At 38.6% G+C, this 17,043-nt stretch overlaps 2 protein-coding genes across 7 annotated transcripts; both read right to left on the bottom strand.

Annotated features, from left to right (window-relative positions):
- Positions 1-1,025: 1,025 nt before the first annotated feature.
- LOC127814054 (histone H2AX-like) lies at positions 1,026-1,882 on the bottom strand. Its single transcript, XM_052355277.1, has 2 exons — positions 1,568-1,882; positions 1,026-1,474 (listed from the first exon to the last, which is right to left on the bottom strand). Exons 1-2 carry the CDS (start codon positions 1,778-1,780, stop codon positions 1,250-1,252), a joined length of 438 nt encoding a protein of 145 aa, XP_052211237.1. The 5' UTR covers positions 1,781-1,882; the 3' UTR covers positions 1,026-1,249.
- A 667-nt stretch (positions 1,883-2,549) lies between these two features.
- On the bottom strand, positions 2,550-12,483 carry LOC127787689 (disease resistance protein RPV1-like). Of its 6 annotated transcripts, XM_052315752.1 has the most exons (6): positions 5,804-6,471; positions 5,413-5,674; positions 4,534-4,662; positions 4,178-4,453; positions 3,339-4,079; positions 2,550-3,188 (listed from the first exon to the last, which is right to left on the bottom strand). In XM_052315752.1, exons 1-6 carry the CDS (start codon positions 6,331-6,333, stop codon positions 2,790-2,792), a joined length of 2,337 nt encoding a protein of 778 aa, XP_052171712.1. In that variant the 5' UTR covers positions 6,334-6,471; the 3' UTR covers positions 2,550-2,789. The 6 variants fall into 6 exon arrangements, with proteins under 6 accessions (XP_052171712.1, XP_052171711.1, XP_052171709.1 ...); XM_052315751.1 differs by lacking the exon at positions 5,804-6,471 and adding an exon at positions 11,825-12,483 and having other exon boundaries at positions 4,534-5,674; XM_052315749.1 differs by lacking the exons at positions 4,534-4,662; positions 5,413-5,674; positions 5,804-6,471 and adding exons at positions 10,563-11,703; positions 11,825-12,473.
- Positions 12,484-17,043: the final 4,560 nt, after the last annotated feature.

The raw sequence follows: 17,043 nt of genomic DNA, 5'->3' as shown, positions 1-17,043 counted from the left end.
GACAAAGAAGATGTCACCACCGCTATTTCTCGTTGTCGTCATTGCATTTGTTGGTCACTGTTATCGTCAAATTTGGTATCTATAACTTGTTTATTGTTGCAACTTGTTTGTCTTTGCCGACCAATTTTGTCTTCGCTTGCAACTTGTCTTATTTAATTGATTTAACCTTTGTGCATCAGGTCAACTTCTTCTCACATTAATAGTCATTGTAAAGGGAGTGATGGCAACGAGAAATCAATCGTCATTCCTAGCAACCCATGATTTTGGGATGCATTTAGAGAACTATTGGAATCAGCCTAAGAAGTGTGATAAGAGTATATGCAATTTTTGAGGTAAAATAAAAAAAAAAAATTATTTATAATATAATAAAGATTGAGATGAAGAATTGTCATTAAAGATAGGCTAATATATCCAAACCCAATTTGAATAAAATTATGATGTTAGTATTATAAATAATAAAAATATTAAAAATTAGTGAAATGATAAATAATATAATATTAATAATAGCAATATTATAATTACAAAAAAAATTCATAAATGGTTAAACAATTGATTATGTCTTTGTTCCTACTTTTGAAATCAATTTTTTTTATCACTTTCAATTAAAAGTGATATAGTTTAAGATACAAAATTATCTCTCCAATTGCAATTTTTATATTAATTTGATTTTTTATTTTTTTTAACATTTTTCGTGTCAATAAATTACTTCAATTTCAAGAAGCACAAGCACACATGAATAGCACGTGCCACCCAACAAGTATTTGCCAATACAAACATAATTAATATATAACTTCTAATTTTATAAATTAGATGCTTTGAAAAGCATATGTTAAAATAAAATAATTTTTCTACATTGAATCGTAAAGCACATTTTTCAAATGTCACAAAATAAAGAAAAATATTTAATAGTAAAGTAATAAATATTTTATAAGATGTCTCCATAACAAATCTTGCAATTTTGACTCAATCGAATCGGCAATCAGCGTTTCGGAAACAATTAAATTTGGGACATAAATTGACCGATAGGCAACAATCCAGAAACGAAACTGGAATCAAATTACGAGATAGCAAAAGGTTCTGGGATTGGAATTGCGGATCATCCATAATATGAACACGATAATCTAGTTCAGTTCAGTACAAGCTTATCGACAAGAGCAATTCATCAAAACGAGAAACATAAGCAACTAACAAACCCTATTCCCCAATCCAGTTATCCATGAACTCTACCAAAAGTTCTACAAGAAGAGCCCTAGAACTCCTGAGACGCCGATCCAACGTCGCTCTTGCCCTTGCCGGCGGCCTTCTTAGGCAGCAGATTCTGGTGAATGTTCGGAAGAACTCCTCCGTTCGCAATCGTTACCGATCCCAGCAGCCTACTCAGTTCCTCGTCGTTCCTCACGGCTAACTGAATATGCCTCGGAACGATCCTGTTCTTCTTGTTGTCCCTCGCGGCATTCCCCGCAAGCTCCAGAACCTATGAATCAAAAGGCTAACTCGAATCAGGCGAAAAATAAAACTATTTTCCAGTAAAACCGAACGGAAAATGAGGGATCGAGCGATTGCCTACCTCAGCAGCGAGATACTCGAGGACGGCGGAGAGGTAGACGGGAGAGCCGGAGCCAACGCGCTGGGAGTACCGGCCTTTCTTGAGGAACCGAGCGATCCTGCCGACGGGGAACTGGAGGCCGGCCTTCTCCGATCTGGAGACGGATTTGGAAGCCCTTGGCTTGCCGCGGCCGCCCAAGGTCTTGGATGCCGGCGCTGCTGGTGCGGAACTCATGGCGATGGCTTAGAATTTGAAGTTTAGGAACTCGAAAGTTAGGATTGGACTTGAGAGAAGTTGCAGAAAAGAAGTTTTGGCGGGTGGTGGGTTTTGGAGGAGTGGCTTGTGGGATTTATATAGGTAGTAGGGTGGCTTGTGGTTGGCTGCCCTTGGGGTCTCTCGGATCGCCAGCGTGGCATCTCAATTTCGAGTTCGAAAGGCGCGGGATTCAGGGCTCCCGGGTTTATTTTCAACTTTTTGAGTTAACCGCGGCTTCAAAAATGTAGTTTTCGCCATTTGGGCCCGTACTTGGGCCTGTTGAGGAATTACCATTTCTTGGGCAGGCTGCTGGCCCGTCCAAAGACCCAAATTAATATATTTTATTCTCCTTTCCACGGCCCGCTATAGATAGAGTGAAGGGAATGTTGTAAATTATGTATTAGTGATCAAATATGCAATATATTAATACATAATGTCATTTTAAAAATAAAAATTAAATATTCAAATAACATTTTCGTAAATTAATCACTCTTTGCTTTTGGACCCAGACAAAGTATTATTATTTTACACAGTAATACCATTTAATTCCAACCTTGTTTCAAATGTCTGCTAGTCTAGAAACAGTAAGTGGTAATTTAAGCATTTGAAAAATAGAAGGTCCAATAAGTTTATATATGCTCTATAATATATACCCTTTCTGAGGAAGTCAGGATAATAGAAAGATCAAGATCAAGGTCAACAACACCAAACATGAACAATAATCAACATTAACTTCACTTTCAATGGCTAATCAATGACTAATCATGTTTTCCTTTTAAGACAATGAATACAGCCTGGGCAAACCCAAAAGTCCAGAGGCCCCTTCAAACAACAAAACAACAAATGGGAGACATACACACGCGTATAGGAAGAGACCTCTAACTCTTCACTAGACCAGGCATCTTAGAACAGTTGAAAATTTTGACCTCATGTTTGGTTCGTTTGGAACTAAGATCAGTATCAAAAGAATTAATCCATGTTCTTATCATCAGACATCAGCCTTGTAAAGGGGATGTATCCCGGACTTCTTCACCATCACTTTGTGTAAGGAAATCTCTACTTCATCACCCCTCTGTATGTCGATACCTTTGAGAGAAAATGAAACATAGCCCAACATTGTCATATCTCCAGAGTGGATTCCATCCACAAGTTTCACAGATACGTATTGGTCGTGACCAATTTGAATGCCTTTGGTTTTATTGTGTATTGTGCACCCAATGCCCCATAAATATTCCTCAATTGTGTAGACAGCACAAAAGATCCACCCTATTAAATTTTGATGCATATGAGGTGGCACCACGAAAGATATATGGGGTCCTGCGTTCTGGTACTCCAACCAATTCAGAAACATGTCCCCCGAAAGAGAGATGCTAAGTGAACCCGATTTCTGTTACACACACATATATGTATCAGTACATTCCCAAGTTTCACTCAAATTAATATATAGCATGATGGTTACTAATAAGTGATGTTATGAGCCCCTTTTCTATTATTAGAGAGAGAGAGAGAGAGAGAGAGAGAGAGAGAGAGAGAGTACCATGGACATGAGCAAACTTCTTTCAAGATCGTGTGCATAATGGGTATGAGCCAATTTAGGACAATTATTAAAGAACATGTCTGTGTCTTGCCAGTCCGATTCAAGTGAAATGCTTTCTAAAGATGTGCAGTTTTGAACTTCCAAAACCCGTATACCTGCTGAAAGCCTTGGGAGGGATCGAAGTCTTTCACAATAACTCAAGTTGAAGTGCATTAAGTTAGTAAGGTTACTGATGCTTTCCGGCAAGCTGCAAAAGTTGTTACCCACCAGATCCAAACACTCCAAATGGATCAATTTCCCAATTTCAGCAGGTATGTATGACAAATTGCAGTTTGCTACGCGCAATAGCTTTAAGCACCTCAAGCCCTGCACAGAGTTCATTGACAGAAAAACAGAACCCATGCTCTTTGTCCGCAGTGCCAAAGATGACAACAATGCACACCTTGATTTTGACCTTAGTTCTTGGAATTCCGTAAAATGTTCAAGTTTGGAACAACCAGAGAGATTAAGTATTTTTGCATTCAACATCCACGACCCTGAGGGAAGCTTCCGGAGGTTTTTACAGCTCGCAAGGTTTAGAACCACAAGTTTGCGCAGATATCTGATAGACTCATCAACCTCTAACAACCTTATGCAGTTGTTGAGAAATAGTTCCTCAATATTGGAGAGAGCAGAGAAATCAGGGGTTGTGGTTAGGTAATAGCAATGGCTAAGATAAAGGAATTTCAACTTACCCAAAGTCTGTTTGAAAGCAAAGAGAAGGAAAATAATATATAATTAGTTCTTGCATGATGATATGTTTGAAAGAGAGAAATAAGTAAGAAAAAAAATGATTTCACCTTGGTTCCTTTCCAAACTTGTCTTATCATGCTGTGACTCAAGTCAAGAGCAACCAAGGTCTCCATGCATAACTGTGATGGCACAAATTTGAGACAAAAGCCATGCCAACGTAGCCATACTAGCCTCTTGGATAGATGCTCATAACCTGAACCAAGGTGAACATGGTCTAGATGAAGTACTCTGAGTTTGTTCATCTTTTTAAATGCTTCTGCATTTACTTTCACATCCTTTGCCTCCGATGGTGATAGTATAAGACCCTCAATTGCTTCAGTTCCCTGCTAATAGAATACATACAACGGTGAGAAAACAAAATAATTATGTAATCTTTAATTTAGTCTTGATTTGTGGATCTCACCTCGTCATGTCTCAACATTTCAAGAACATCCTCGTGATCCCACAGTCTGCTACGTTTGCTTGTATCTTTAATTGACTCTTGTCGAACTATCTCTTTACCCATATTCCGAAGCAAATCATGCATCATTATCTGATACATGTATCGGGATTCATATCCATACGTATTTCCAAACTCATATTTTATGAGACAGCGATCAACTAGGCATCGAATCCCAATTTCTGGAAAACAGTTACAACCTTCCAATACTTTGATGGTGAAGTTTCTACTCATGCCAGCAAAAAAGCATGCTATATCTAGGAACAAATCCTTTTCCTCTTTATTGAGGGAATCAAAACTTATCTTAAGTTTTCCTACAACATCATCATGAGGAATCTTTTTTAATTTTATCATTGCACTTCTCCATTCAGATTTTGTTTTGCCAAACAAGAAGGAACCCAAAACTTCAAGAGCTAATGGAATTCCTCCGGCATAATTCACTACTTCATTTGAAAGCCTCACGTAGTCTTCCAAAGGATGATCCTTTTGGAAGGCATGCCAACTAAACAATTGAAGTGATTCATTCTTATTCAATAATTCTGGCATATAAATCTCAGCTACTAATCTAAGTGAACTTAGGGAAGAAATGTCTCTAGTGGTAATGATGATTCTACTCCCACTATGAAGAAATTTTGGATCGATAGCTAGTGCTTTCAACTGTTGGACATCATCTACGTCATCTAAAACAAGTAGAATTCTTCTTCCACAAAAAGCTCTCCTTTTAATGAATTCGATTCCCTCGTGGCTGTTTTGTATGCTACAATTTTCTTTTCTCAAGATGTCAGATAAAATTTGTTTTTGCAAAAGAAACAAACCATTTGGTTGTTGGGAAGTTTGTCTAACCTCTGCGACAAAGCTGCTACCTTCAAACTGACAAGAAATATGGTTATATGCAGCTTTGGCAATTGTTGTTTTGCCTAAGCCACCAATTCCCCATATTGCAACAATGCGAACATCATTTGATGACTCCATAGACAGTAATTTGAGAAGCTTTTGTAAACGAGGTATCATTCCAACTGAGTGGTCTGCAACATGTAGACGCATGGTTGGATTAAGCTGTCGCTCAATCTCTTCAACGATAAGCTTAACGAAGCTTGCCTCGTCTCTGTCAATAATTAATTCATCCAAAATTTGTAAATAAATAGAAAATTTTGAAACTGTGCTGCAAAATTTTTCATTAACACTAGGAGGAGAAACCATATATATATCATATATGGAAAAGAAATTAATATACCTATCTACCATGCTTTGCAAGACAAAACCGGACAACTGGGCGACATCAGTTAGAGCAGCTTTCCATTTCTCCATCCTGGAACTCAGCACCATGTGCTTGTCCAATGCTTCCGCGATGCTCCCGTTTTGATGTCGTACCTCGGATGGCTCGATCTCATAAAAGATGGGTATGACCGTATGCTGAAACTTCTTTTTCTTCTTGCAGTCCATGATCTTCACCAGTTCGTCGAGGCACCACCTCGACATGGCATAGCTTTTCGACAACACAACCAGGGAAACTCTCGACTCCTCAATTGCCTTCATCAGTCCCGCGCCAATGTCCTCTCCTCTCTCCAGTTCCTTGTCGTCTCTGAATGTTCGAAAACGGTTTCGCTCCATAGAAGCTAACAGATGACTGGTAAATCTCTTGCGAGTGTCGGATCCGCTAAAACTCAAAAAGACGTCGTATTTTTGCGGCGGGGAAATGGGGTTGGGGTACAACGATGAAGACACCTCCTGTGTCGCCCCCCATGATGCAGCAGCAGCAGCCATATATGATCACTAGAGCTAGAAGACGAACAAAATTTCAACTGCTCTACCGTGCTCTTGTTACCCGGCTTGTTTACCTATATAGAGAGAGAGAGTTAGGATTGTCAATTACGTTTACCGAACTGACCCTTCAACTTGTTCGTAGATGCCATTGTTTTAGATATATTTGGCTGAATACGTTCGTATGCCTCTTTGTTTCTTCTTTCCACACTATAAATTAATAAGAATTAAGTGGCTTTGACCTAATCCACCACTAACATCATGACCCTGCGCGACCCGTCATATTAGATTTAATTTAAACCACCGTTCACGTTGCAACCTCAACAACTGTATATGTTAGGGCTGCTGCTGCTACAGTGTGCTACTACGACTCATTTTAATGTGAAAGCTGATAAGGGATTATTAGTGATTACAATCTAAGCTTACTTTACACACACACTCATTATGATCAACTTTACCAGTTTGCTCTTTAAAGTTTTCATTCTAATATTTCTATATTATAGTGGCTTCACTTTTACTTAGTGTTGTTATTATATATTATCTTCTAATTGTAATCAGTCCATTTTAGAATTATTATCTTCTAATTGTTAGTCCAATAGCTTTCGATGCTTAGTTTGTATAGTTTTTTGTCATTGAATTGAGTAGTATAAGCAATTATTTGAGGTCTTAAAAGATTGATCGGTTAATATCTATAAATTTGGTCATTTTACACCTAATGAATTTTTTCACTGTCGACGTTCAATTTTAGCTGACTTCGATTCGTCTTGGGCCGCGATGAATAAGTCCAAAGTGTCAAGAAGAAGAAAACAAATATCTCGGACTTGAATCGGCACCAGAATTTTTACGTGGTTCTACCAGAACGATGCTTACTCCACGACTGCACTCTGATTATTCCTTCAGAATGGCGGTGTCTACACTTCTTTCTGTCCCTCTAACCCCTATTTGTACTGAGGGGTCCTTACAATTTAGATAATGTATAGAAATATAAAAACTACATAATGGGGGACAAATAGTCCTTATCGTTTACACAAAATCGGGAGTGAGATCCCCATTACGAGGAGCATGGGTTGTTGCAGATAAAGTAAATGGACTTTACCTCTGACTTCTCAACAGCTTTGCCACTTATACGAGCCGGAGGTTTTAGGCCAGCAACCTGGATGATCCAGTGAACTGAAGGGCATTGTCGAGAGCTCGTTAGTCGATAACTGAGAGCTCGCTGGGAGCTTCTCGGGAGTTCGTCAGGTGCTCGTTTTACAAGTTTCGAATTTCGATGGTGGCTGAACTTTCTTTGGCAAGATCATTTGGGCTTTCTTGACTTCGAATGATTGGGTCGGTCCATCAAACCGAGTCTGGCCCATGTGGAGTGATATAGGAAATACATATAACAGTCACATATACCATATACCAATTATATAATAAACTTTGAATTTTATTTAATATATACTTAAACTTTCATGATTATAACAATTATATGATGCTGCTAATTAAATTTAAACTAAGAGAATAACTTTTCATCTATAAATTATTATTTTTTATTTTTACAAAAAAATTATGATTAATATAATACTTAATTAATTATCATTTGTGACACCATGTGACTAAGTTGCTTAAGTAAAAATTATGGTCTTATAAAACTAATTTATGGGATTAAGACTAATTACTCCACTTTTTATACATGGTGAAGAGCTCCATCATCAAAGCATTAACAATGAGAGTAAAAGACTCAAATGGCGGATAAATAATATAGAGTTAATTAATATAAATAGTTTGAAGTTTAAATTCAAGCGACAGCCTACGGGCGAGCAAATTAAATATTAGTAAGAAAAGGAAATATCCAAATGGCATGACTGATGACTGTCGCCAACGTGGTGGACCTGGCATTTCCACTGGGCAAAAAATAGTGACGTGGTAGCTGATGGATGCCATGGAAATTGATACAATAAGATAAGTTGGATGAGTGAGAGGGTGAATAAATAAATAAATAAATAGTATTTAATGTTTAAAAACCTTCCCTTCCTTCAAAATATGTTCTTGTGATGGGTTTCTTCCGTAAAATTTTAATGTTTTTGTGATTGAATGATTGTTATATTTATTTTATATTATTTTATATCTATTTAATTTAATTCCTACTAAATTCACACAAGAATGGAGAAAACAAAATACTTGAGAATTTTTATAAGTTGTTGATTTCAAGTGTTTTTCTCCCAACACACCAAACATGAAAGATAATCAACATTAACTTGACTTTCAATGGCCAATCAATGACTAATCATGTTTTCAAGACAATGAATACAACCTGGGCAAACCCAACCCAAATGTCCAGAGGCCCCTCCAAACAAGAAGACAACAAAAGGGAGACACATACACACACACATATATAGGAAGAGACCTCTAACTCTTCACCAGACCAAGCATCTTAGACCGATTGAAAATTTTGACCTCATGTTTGGTTCGTTTGGGACTGAAGATCAGTATCAACAGAATGAATCCATGTTCTTATCATCAGACATCAGCCTTGTAAATGGGATGTATCCCAAACTTCTTCACCAACACTTTGCGTAAGGAAATTTCTACTTCATCACCCATCTGCATGTCGATACCTTTGAGAGAAAATGAAACATAGCCCAACATTGTCTTATCTCCAAAGTGGATTCCTTCCACTAGTTTCTGAGATACGTAGTGGTTGTGATCAATTTGAATGTCTTTGGTTTTATTGTATATTGTGCACCTAATGCCCCGAAAATATTCCTCAATTGTGTAGACAGCACAAAAGATCCACCCTATTAAATTTTGATGCATGTGAGGTGACACCACGAAAGATATATGGGGTCCTGTGCTCTGGTACTCCAACCAATTCAGAAACATGTCCCCCGAAAGAGAGATGCTAAGTGAACCCGATTTCTGTTACACACATATATATGTATTAGTACATTCCCAAGTTTCACTCAAATTAATATATAGCATGATGGTTACTAATAAGTGTGATGTTATGAGACCCTTTTCTATTATTAGCTAGAGAGAGAGAGAGAGAGAGTACCATGGACATGAGCAAACTTCTTTCAAGATCGTGTGCATAATGGGTATGAGCCAATTTAGGACAATTATAAAAGAACATGTCTGTGTCATGCCAGTCCGATTCAAGCGAAATGCTTTCTAAAGATGTGCAGTTTTGAACTTCCAACACCCGTATACCTGCTGAAAGCCTTGGGAGGGATCGAAGTCTTTCACAATAACTCAAGTTGAGGTGCAGTAAGTTAGTAAGGTTACTGATGCTTTCCGGCAAGCTGCAAAAGTTGTTTCCCACCAGATCCAAACACTCCAAATGGATCAATTTCCCAATTTCAGCGGGTATGCATGACAAATTGCAGTTTGCTACGCGCAATAGCTTTAAGCACCTCAAGCCCTGCACAGAGCTCATTGACAGAAAAACAGAACCCATGCTCCTTGTCCGCACTGCCAAAGATGACAGCAATGCGCACCTTGATTTTGACCTTAGTTCTTGGACTTCAGCAAAATGTTCTAGTTTGGAACAACCAGAGAGGTTAAGTATTTTTGCATTCAACATCCACGACCCTGAGGGAAGCTTCAGGAGGTTTTTACAGCTTGCAAGGTTTAGAACCAAAAGTTTGCGCAGATATGTAATAGACTCATCAACCTCTAACAACCTTATGCAGTTGTTCAGAAATAATTCCTCAATATTAGAGAGAACAGAGAAATCAGGGGTTGTGGTTAGGTAATAGCAATGGCTAAGATAAAGGAATTTCAATTTACCCAAAGTCTGTTTGAAAGCAAAGAGAAGGAAAATAATATATAATTAGTTCTTGCATGATGATATGTTTGAAAGAGAGAAATAAGTAAGAAAAAAAATGATTTCACCTTGGTTCCTTTCCAAACTTGTCTTATCATGCTGTGACTCAAGTCAAGAGCAACCAAGTTCTCCATGCATAACTGTGATGGCACAAATTTGAGACAAAAGCCATGCCAACGTAGCCATACTAGCCTCTTGGATAGATGCTCATAACCTGAACCAAGGTGAACATGGTCTAGATGAAGTACTCTGAGTTTGTTCATCTTTTTAAATGCTTCTGCATTTACTTTCACATCCTTTGCCTCCGATGGTGATAGTATAAGACCCTCAATTGCTTCAGTTCCCTGCTAATAGAATACATACATTGGTGAGAAAACAAAATAATTAAGTAATCTTTAATTTAGTCTTGATTTGTGGATCTCACCTTGCTGTGTCTCAACATTTCAAGGACATCCTCGTGATCCCACAGTCTACTACGCCTGCTTGTATCTTTAATTGACTCTTGTCGAATTATTTCCCTACCCATATCCCTAAGCAAGTCATGCATCATTATCTGATACATGTATCGAGATTCATATCCATACCCTTTTCCAAACTCATATTTTATGAGACAACAGTTAGCTAGACATCGAATTCCAATTTCTGGGAAAAAGTTACAACCTTCCAATACTTTGATGGTGAAGTTTCTACTCATGCCAGTAAAGAAACATGCTATATCTAGGAACAAATCCTTTTCCTCTTTATTAAGTGAATCAAAACTTATCTTAAGTTTTCCTACAACATCATCATGAGGAATCTTTTTTAATTTTATCATTGCATTTCTCCATTCAAATTTTGTTTTGCCCAACAAGAAGGAACCCAAAACTTCAAGAGCTAATGGAACTCCTCCGGCATAATTCACTACTTCATTTGAAAGCTTCACATAGTCTTCCAAAGGATGATCCTTTTGGAAGGCATGCCAACTAAACAATTGAAGTGATTCGTGATTATTTAATAATTCTGGCGTATAGATCTCAACTACTAATCTAAGTGAACTTAGGGAAGAAATGTCTCTAGTGGTAATGATGATTCTACTCCCATTATGAAGAATTTTTGGATCGATAGCTAGTGCTTTCAATTGTTGGACATCATCTACATCATCTAAAACAAGTAGAATTCTTCTTCCACAAAAAGCTCTCCTTTTAATGAATTCGATCCCTTCGTGGCTATTTTGTATGCTACAATTTTCTTTTCTCAAGATGTCAGATAAAATTTGTTTTTGCAAAAGAAACAAACCATTTGGTTGTTGGGAAGTTTGTCTAACATTTGCGATAAAGCTGCTACCTTCAAACTGACAAGAAATATGGTTATATGCAGCTTTGGCAATTGTTGTTTTGCCTAAGCCACCAATTCCCCATATTGCAACAATGCGAACATCATTTGATGACTCCATAGATAGTAATTTGTGAAGCTTTTGTAAACGAGGTATCATTCCAACTGAGTGGTCTGCCACGTGTAAACGTATGGTTGGATTAAGCTGCCGCTCAACCTCTTCAATGATAAGCTCAACGAAGCTTGCCTCGTCTCTGTCAATAATTAGTTCATCCAAAATTTGTAAACAAATAGAAAATGTTGAAACTGTGCTGCAAACTTTTTCATTAACACTAGGAGAGACCATATATATATATGGAAAAGAAATTAATATACCTATCTACCATGCTTTGTAAGACAAAGCCAGACAACTGGGCGACATCAGTTAGAGCTGTTTTCCATTTCTCCATCCTGGAACTCAGCACAATGTGCTTGTCCAATGCTTCCGCGATGATCCCGTTTTGACGTCGTACCTCGGATGGTTCGATCTCATAAAAGATGGGTACGACCGTATGTTGGAACTTCTTCTTCTTCTTGCACTCCATGATCTTCACCAGTTCGTCAAGGCACCACCTCGACATGGCATAGCTTTTTGACAACACAACCAGAGAAACTCTCGACTCCTCAATTGCCTTCATCAGTCCCGCGCCAATGTCCTCTCCTCTCTCCAGTTCCTTGTCGTCTCTGAACGTTCGAAAACCGTTTCGCTCCATAGAAGCTAACAGATGACTGGTAAATCTCTTGCGAGTGTCGGATCCGCTAAAACTCAAAAAGACGTCGTATTTTCGCGGTGGGGAAATGGGGTTGGGGTACAACGATGAAGACACCTCCTGTGTCGCCCCCCATGATGCAGCAGCAGCAGCTATACATATATGATCACTATAGCTAGAAGACGAACAAAATTTCAACTGCTCTACCGTGCTCTTGTTACCCGGCTTGTTTAGCTATATATAGAGAGTTAGGATTGTCAATTACGTTTACCAAAGTGACCCATCAACTTGTTCGTAGATGCCATTGTTTTAGATATATTTGGCTGAATACGTTCGTATGCCTCTGTGTTTCTTCTTTCCACACTATAAATTAATAAGAAATTAGGTGACTTTGACCTAATCCACTTCTAATTAACATCATGAACCTGCGCGGCCCGTCATATTAGATTTAAACCACCATTCACGTTGCAACCCTCAACCCCCATGTTAGGGGTGCTGCTGCTACTACGACTCATTTTAATGTGAAAGCTGAGAAGCGATTAGTGGTTACAATCGAAGCTTATTTTACACACTCATTATCAACTTTACCAGTTTGCTCTTTAAAGTTTTCATTCTAATATTTCTATATTAGTTGCTTTACTTTTACTTAGTACTGTTGTTATTATTATATATCTTCTAAATGTTAGTCCAATAGCTTTCGTATGCTTAGTTTGTATAGTTTATTATATAATTGTATAAGGTATATGTGATAAATTCATTAAGAATAAAATGACCAAATTTATAGATATTAACCAATAGATCTTTAAGACCTCAAATAATTGCTTATACTACATGATTATAACAATTACATGATGCCGCTAAATTTAAACTAACAAAATAACTTTTCATCTAAAAATTAATTTTTTTTACAAAAAATTTATCATTAATATAATGGTAATACTTAATTATCATTTGTAACACCATGTGACTAGGTTGCTTAAGTAAACATTCTGGTCTTATAAAACTAATTTATGGGGTTAAGACTAATTACTCCACTTTTTATATATGGTGAAGAGCTCCATCATCAAAGCATTAACAATGAGAGTAAAAGACTCAAATTAATTAACAATGAAGTTTGAATTCAAGCGACAGCCGACAGGAGAGCAAATTAATTAGTAAGAAAAGGAAATATCCCAATGGCATGACTTATGACTGTCGCCAACGTGGTGGACATGCATGGCATCGCCATTGGGCAAAAAATAGTGACGTAATGGCTGATGGATGCCATGGAAATTGATACAATATAAGATAAGAAGGATGAGTGAGAGGGTGAATAAATAAATAATATTTATTAATGTTTAAAAACTTTCCCTTCAAAATATGTCACACTTATCCATTCGTTCCCTTTTCATTCCTTTTAATATGATGGGAATGGATGACCCTTTAATCACTACTTATAACATGTAATTTAATTGAATTCTATAAATTTATTTATATTAAAAATGTCTCAAAAAATTTACTTAAATTATACCGATTATCTGTAAATCTCTCTTGCTATTAACAAAATATATACAAGAATTGAGCAATATATCATTAGATTTAAATTATCTCTTTTCTAGTCACCTCCAATAGATGTCATAGCCGCTAGTCCAACAATGGCCAAATCCTTGCTAAATCATTGGCAATCACCAGAATGTCCATTGTACTTTCCTTTCCTTTTCCTTCCTCTTCTCCTTTCTTTATCTCGGCCGCCCCTTTTCTACAAGGTTGCAATTATGCAATTGAGAATGGAAGATGGCAGCGTCACTTCTACTTCACAAAGGTGATGGTTTCTCTCTCTCTCTCTCTCTCTCTCTCTCTCGTTGTTTCACATTCCAAATGAAACTCAAATGGTTGGGTTTGACACCATTTGGGTTTTCAATCGAATCATCTTCAATTATGGGTCTCTCTTTCTTTCTTCAAATTTTTGTGGTTGCAATCATTTGAGTTCCATGTCGAAATCTAGATCTAGCTTCAAACTAACTGTTGAACCCTTTGAACGAATCCCATCTCTCTTTCTCTGTCTTTTTTGAGTGGAATAACCCATGGTGATGGCCAGTACGATGGCCACTGGCCATCCACAATATTCTTGTTTTTTATTAATTTTTGTATAATTATAAAGTTTTATTATTTCTACATATAATTAAATAAACACAATGAATATGAATATTTTTCCTTCAAAGCCAAAGGATAATTGGACGGAGAGCTTAAGGCAACAGCGATCCGTTTGACGAGAGATGGCTAGTACCTGCAAATACTCTGATACTCAAGTAAATAAGAGTTCAAGGTAATAGAGTTTTTGTAGACTAAATAAGAACATACATTGGTCGATGGTCGGCTGGCTTATATAGGAGAGAATAGGAGAGTCCCTTGCATGTCGTCAGTTGTTGCAGATGAGTTAGGAGCCGAGGATCTCAAGGCAGTTAAGATATGTCATGGAAGCGAGTGATCTAGGTATGACGTTAATGGAATGGAGGATGCTGTTGAGCTGACGTTAATGGGATAGGCCCTAAGGACTGGGCCCGGTACTGAGCTATGGGCATAATGTTGGGCTGGGCCCAATAGGACTAGTACAGTCCACAACCTCCCCAGGTCAGATATTCGCAAAGGCAAGCATTCAAACTCATGATGCAGCCAATGTGTTCTAACTATTTTGGCTTGCCTTGACCTCAGGCAGAGCTTATTAGGGTTGAGCTTGCTAGGGGTCATTTTCAAGGTACTGACATGTAATGAACGTGGTCTTAAAACTTGAGGCGTTTGTTCCGGAAGATAAGATGTCCTGGGCAAACAGGGTTGTTCCGTCATTTCAACCCAGGGTATTCAATGTGTGTCAGGTGGCACAATCTCTACGTGGGATTGGCAATGCTTGATCTCTATCCGTTGGATGTATCGTGTGGTACTATTGATTCTTCATCAAGGATGGGCTTAGATTGTAATCATTGAGCGATATCTATATAAGGACACCTATAGGTCGTTTTCCTACTTCTCACTTTTGCGTTTGCTTCTGATTTTCGAACCCTGGTTCTCCGAGAGCTTCTGTGTTCTTCCTACCTTCAATTGCTTTTGTGCTTCTAGCTTGAGCCAAGTTTTCCTTTCAGCCTTGTTCTACAGATTCTGTTTGCTCCACAGGTAACTCCATATTCCTGATTCTTTTGATTCTACTCTCTTTCGTTCTTTTTATTTTATGCTGGTTACTGAGTGTTATGCCGAATGAATCTGGGGAAGGGAGTGATTCCGTGATTGTCGTGGGAGAGCTCCTGTCAAGGAATCCGACTCCTATTCATAGGGCTAGCCATCAGGCTTTATTGGATGAGCTTAAGGGAGTGATTCGACGTATAAATTGGGATATTTTAAACATAGTTCGAAGTAGGCATGAGGTATCGACTTCTGATAGTTCTTTTTTCTCTAGTTCCCTCTGGGGATAGTGTAGGTGTTGTATCCATGGCTAGGTCACCTTCAGGTCCATTTTTTGGTAAGAGTGGCAATTATAGCTAGGTAAGTGAGGACGTAGCCAAGGTTGCCTTAATATACGATTCCTCGGGCAGTGTCGTCGTGTTGAGGTCGAGGATCTTTTTGTCAGCGGTTGGGGACGAGGGTTGGTTTGAGTGTCTACCTTATGGGGAAAATGAGCAAGTCTCCTCGGTCGCGAACTCGATGTTGATTTTTATGTACGAGACATTTTTTTATGTGTTTTCATCTTCAACTCCTCGTTTATCAAATTCTAGTGCTCGATATTAGCGATGTTGAATGTCAGCCTGACCTAGCTGCACCCAAACAATTAGGCCTTTGTGAGGACCTTTGAACTGTTATCGAGTTTTTTAGGTCTAAAAACAATCACGAGGGTCTTTTTTTATTTCTTCTAGTCGAAGAAGGTCAACAAAGGTAGATGGGTTTCTTTGAGTAGGCTTCCGATGAGGAAATTGTTGAAGGCCTTTGACAGCTCTTACAAGAACTTCAAGGCTGGCTACTTTAATGTGGCTTCTTGGCAGAACGAGCTTGCTTTCTTCTTGGACAAGAACACAACTGCCAAATTCCCTTTGTACCAGAGTAAGAAGCCGCTCTCCATTAGGGGGTAGAATACCAAAGCTTAAGCTTGGAGGCCAAGTTGATGGTGGATTTCCTCAAGGATTGCCCGATATTGGAAAGCACAGTCCTTATCAAGTATGGGAATGACTGAGAAGGTCTGGCCACCTATGTGGGTCGATTTTTGTCATGCCTTTCTTTCCTAGTTATTTTTTGTTGTTACTTATACTATTTGTCTTTTGTTTCAGGTGATATGGCCCCTAAGATGACTACCAAGGTGCTGAGGCAACGCGTGCTTTGGAGGAGGGGTGCTGACTCGAGCTTTGAGTCTGCCTGCAAGGTCACCGAGAAGGCTCCTGCCTTGGAAGGGACGCCCGATTGTCCAAGGCCCTTGCATTAACTAAAAGTCCAGCGCCAAATCCTCAATCGGCTTCGCATCCTACTTCTTTGAAAGACTTGGTCCCCTGGCAAGCCGAGGAGCAAGTTGACGTCGAGGAGACTCCATTGCAGTAGAAGCAGTCAAGAATTGTTTAGGAAGAAGAGTCTGGGTCATCAAGGGTCTCAAGCTTAGCCATCGATCAATCGTTAGGCATGGGCCAACTTCTGTTAAGGCCCGTCTTATGGGGCTGTGATAATGTTGAGGTCGACTCAAGGAGCCTCTAGAGCAAAGATTTCTGGCCTGGGGCTTTTTTTTAAGAGCATCTATTCCTCCCAGCTAACCGACAGAGGGAGTTGGACCTCGGGATTGGGGGGGTTGTGCCACTGGGTTGAGATACAGTTTCTCCAACTCGCTAACGCCTTTCG

This window comes from Diospyros lotus, chromosome 12, assembly GCF_014633365.1.
Source record: "Diospyros lotus cultivar Yz01 chromosome 12, ASM1463336v1, whole genome shotgun sequence".
NCBI classification, from domain to species: domain Eukaryota; kingdom Viridiplantae; phylum Streptophyta; class Magnoliopsida; order Ericales; family Ebenaceae; genus Diospyros; species Diospyros lotus.
The sequence above is the reverse complement of the archived record's forward strand: the minus strand, read 5'-3'. Positions and strand labels throughout refer to the sequence as shown.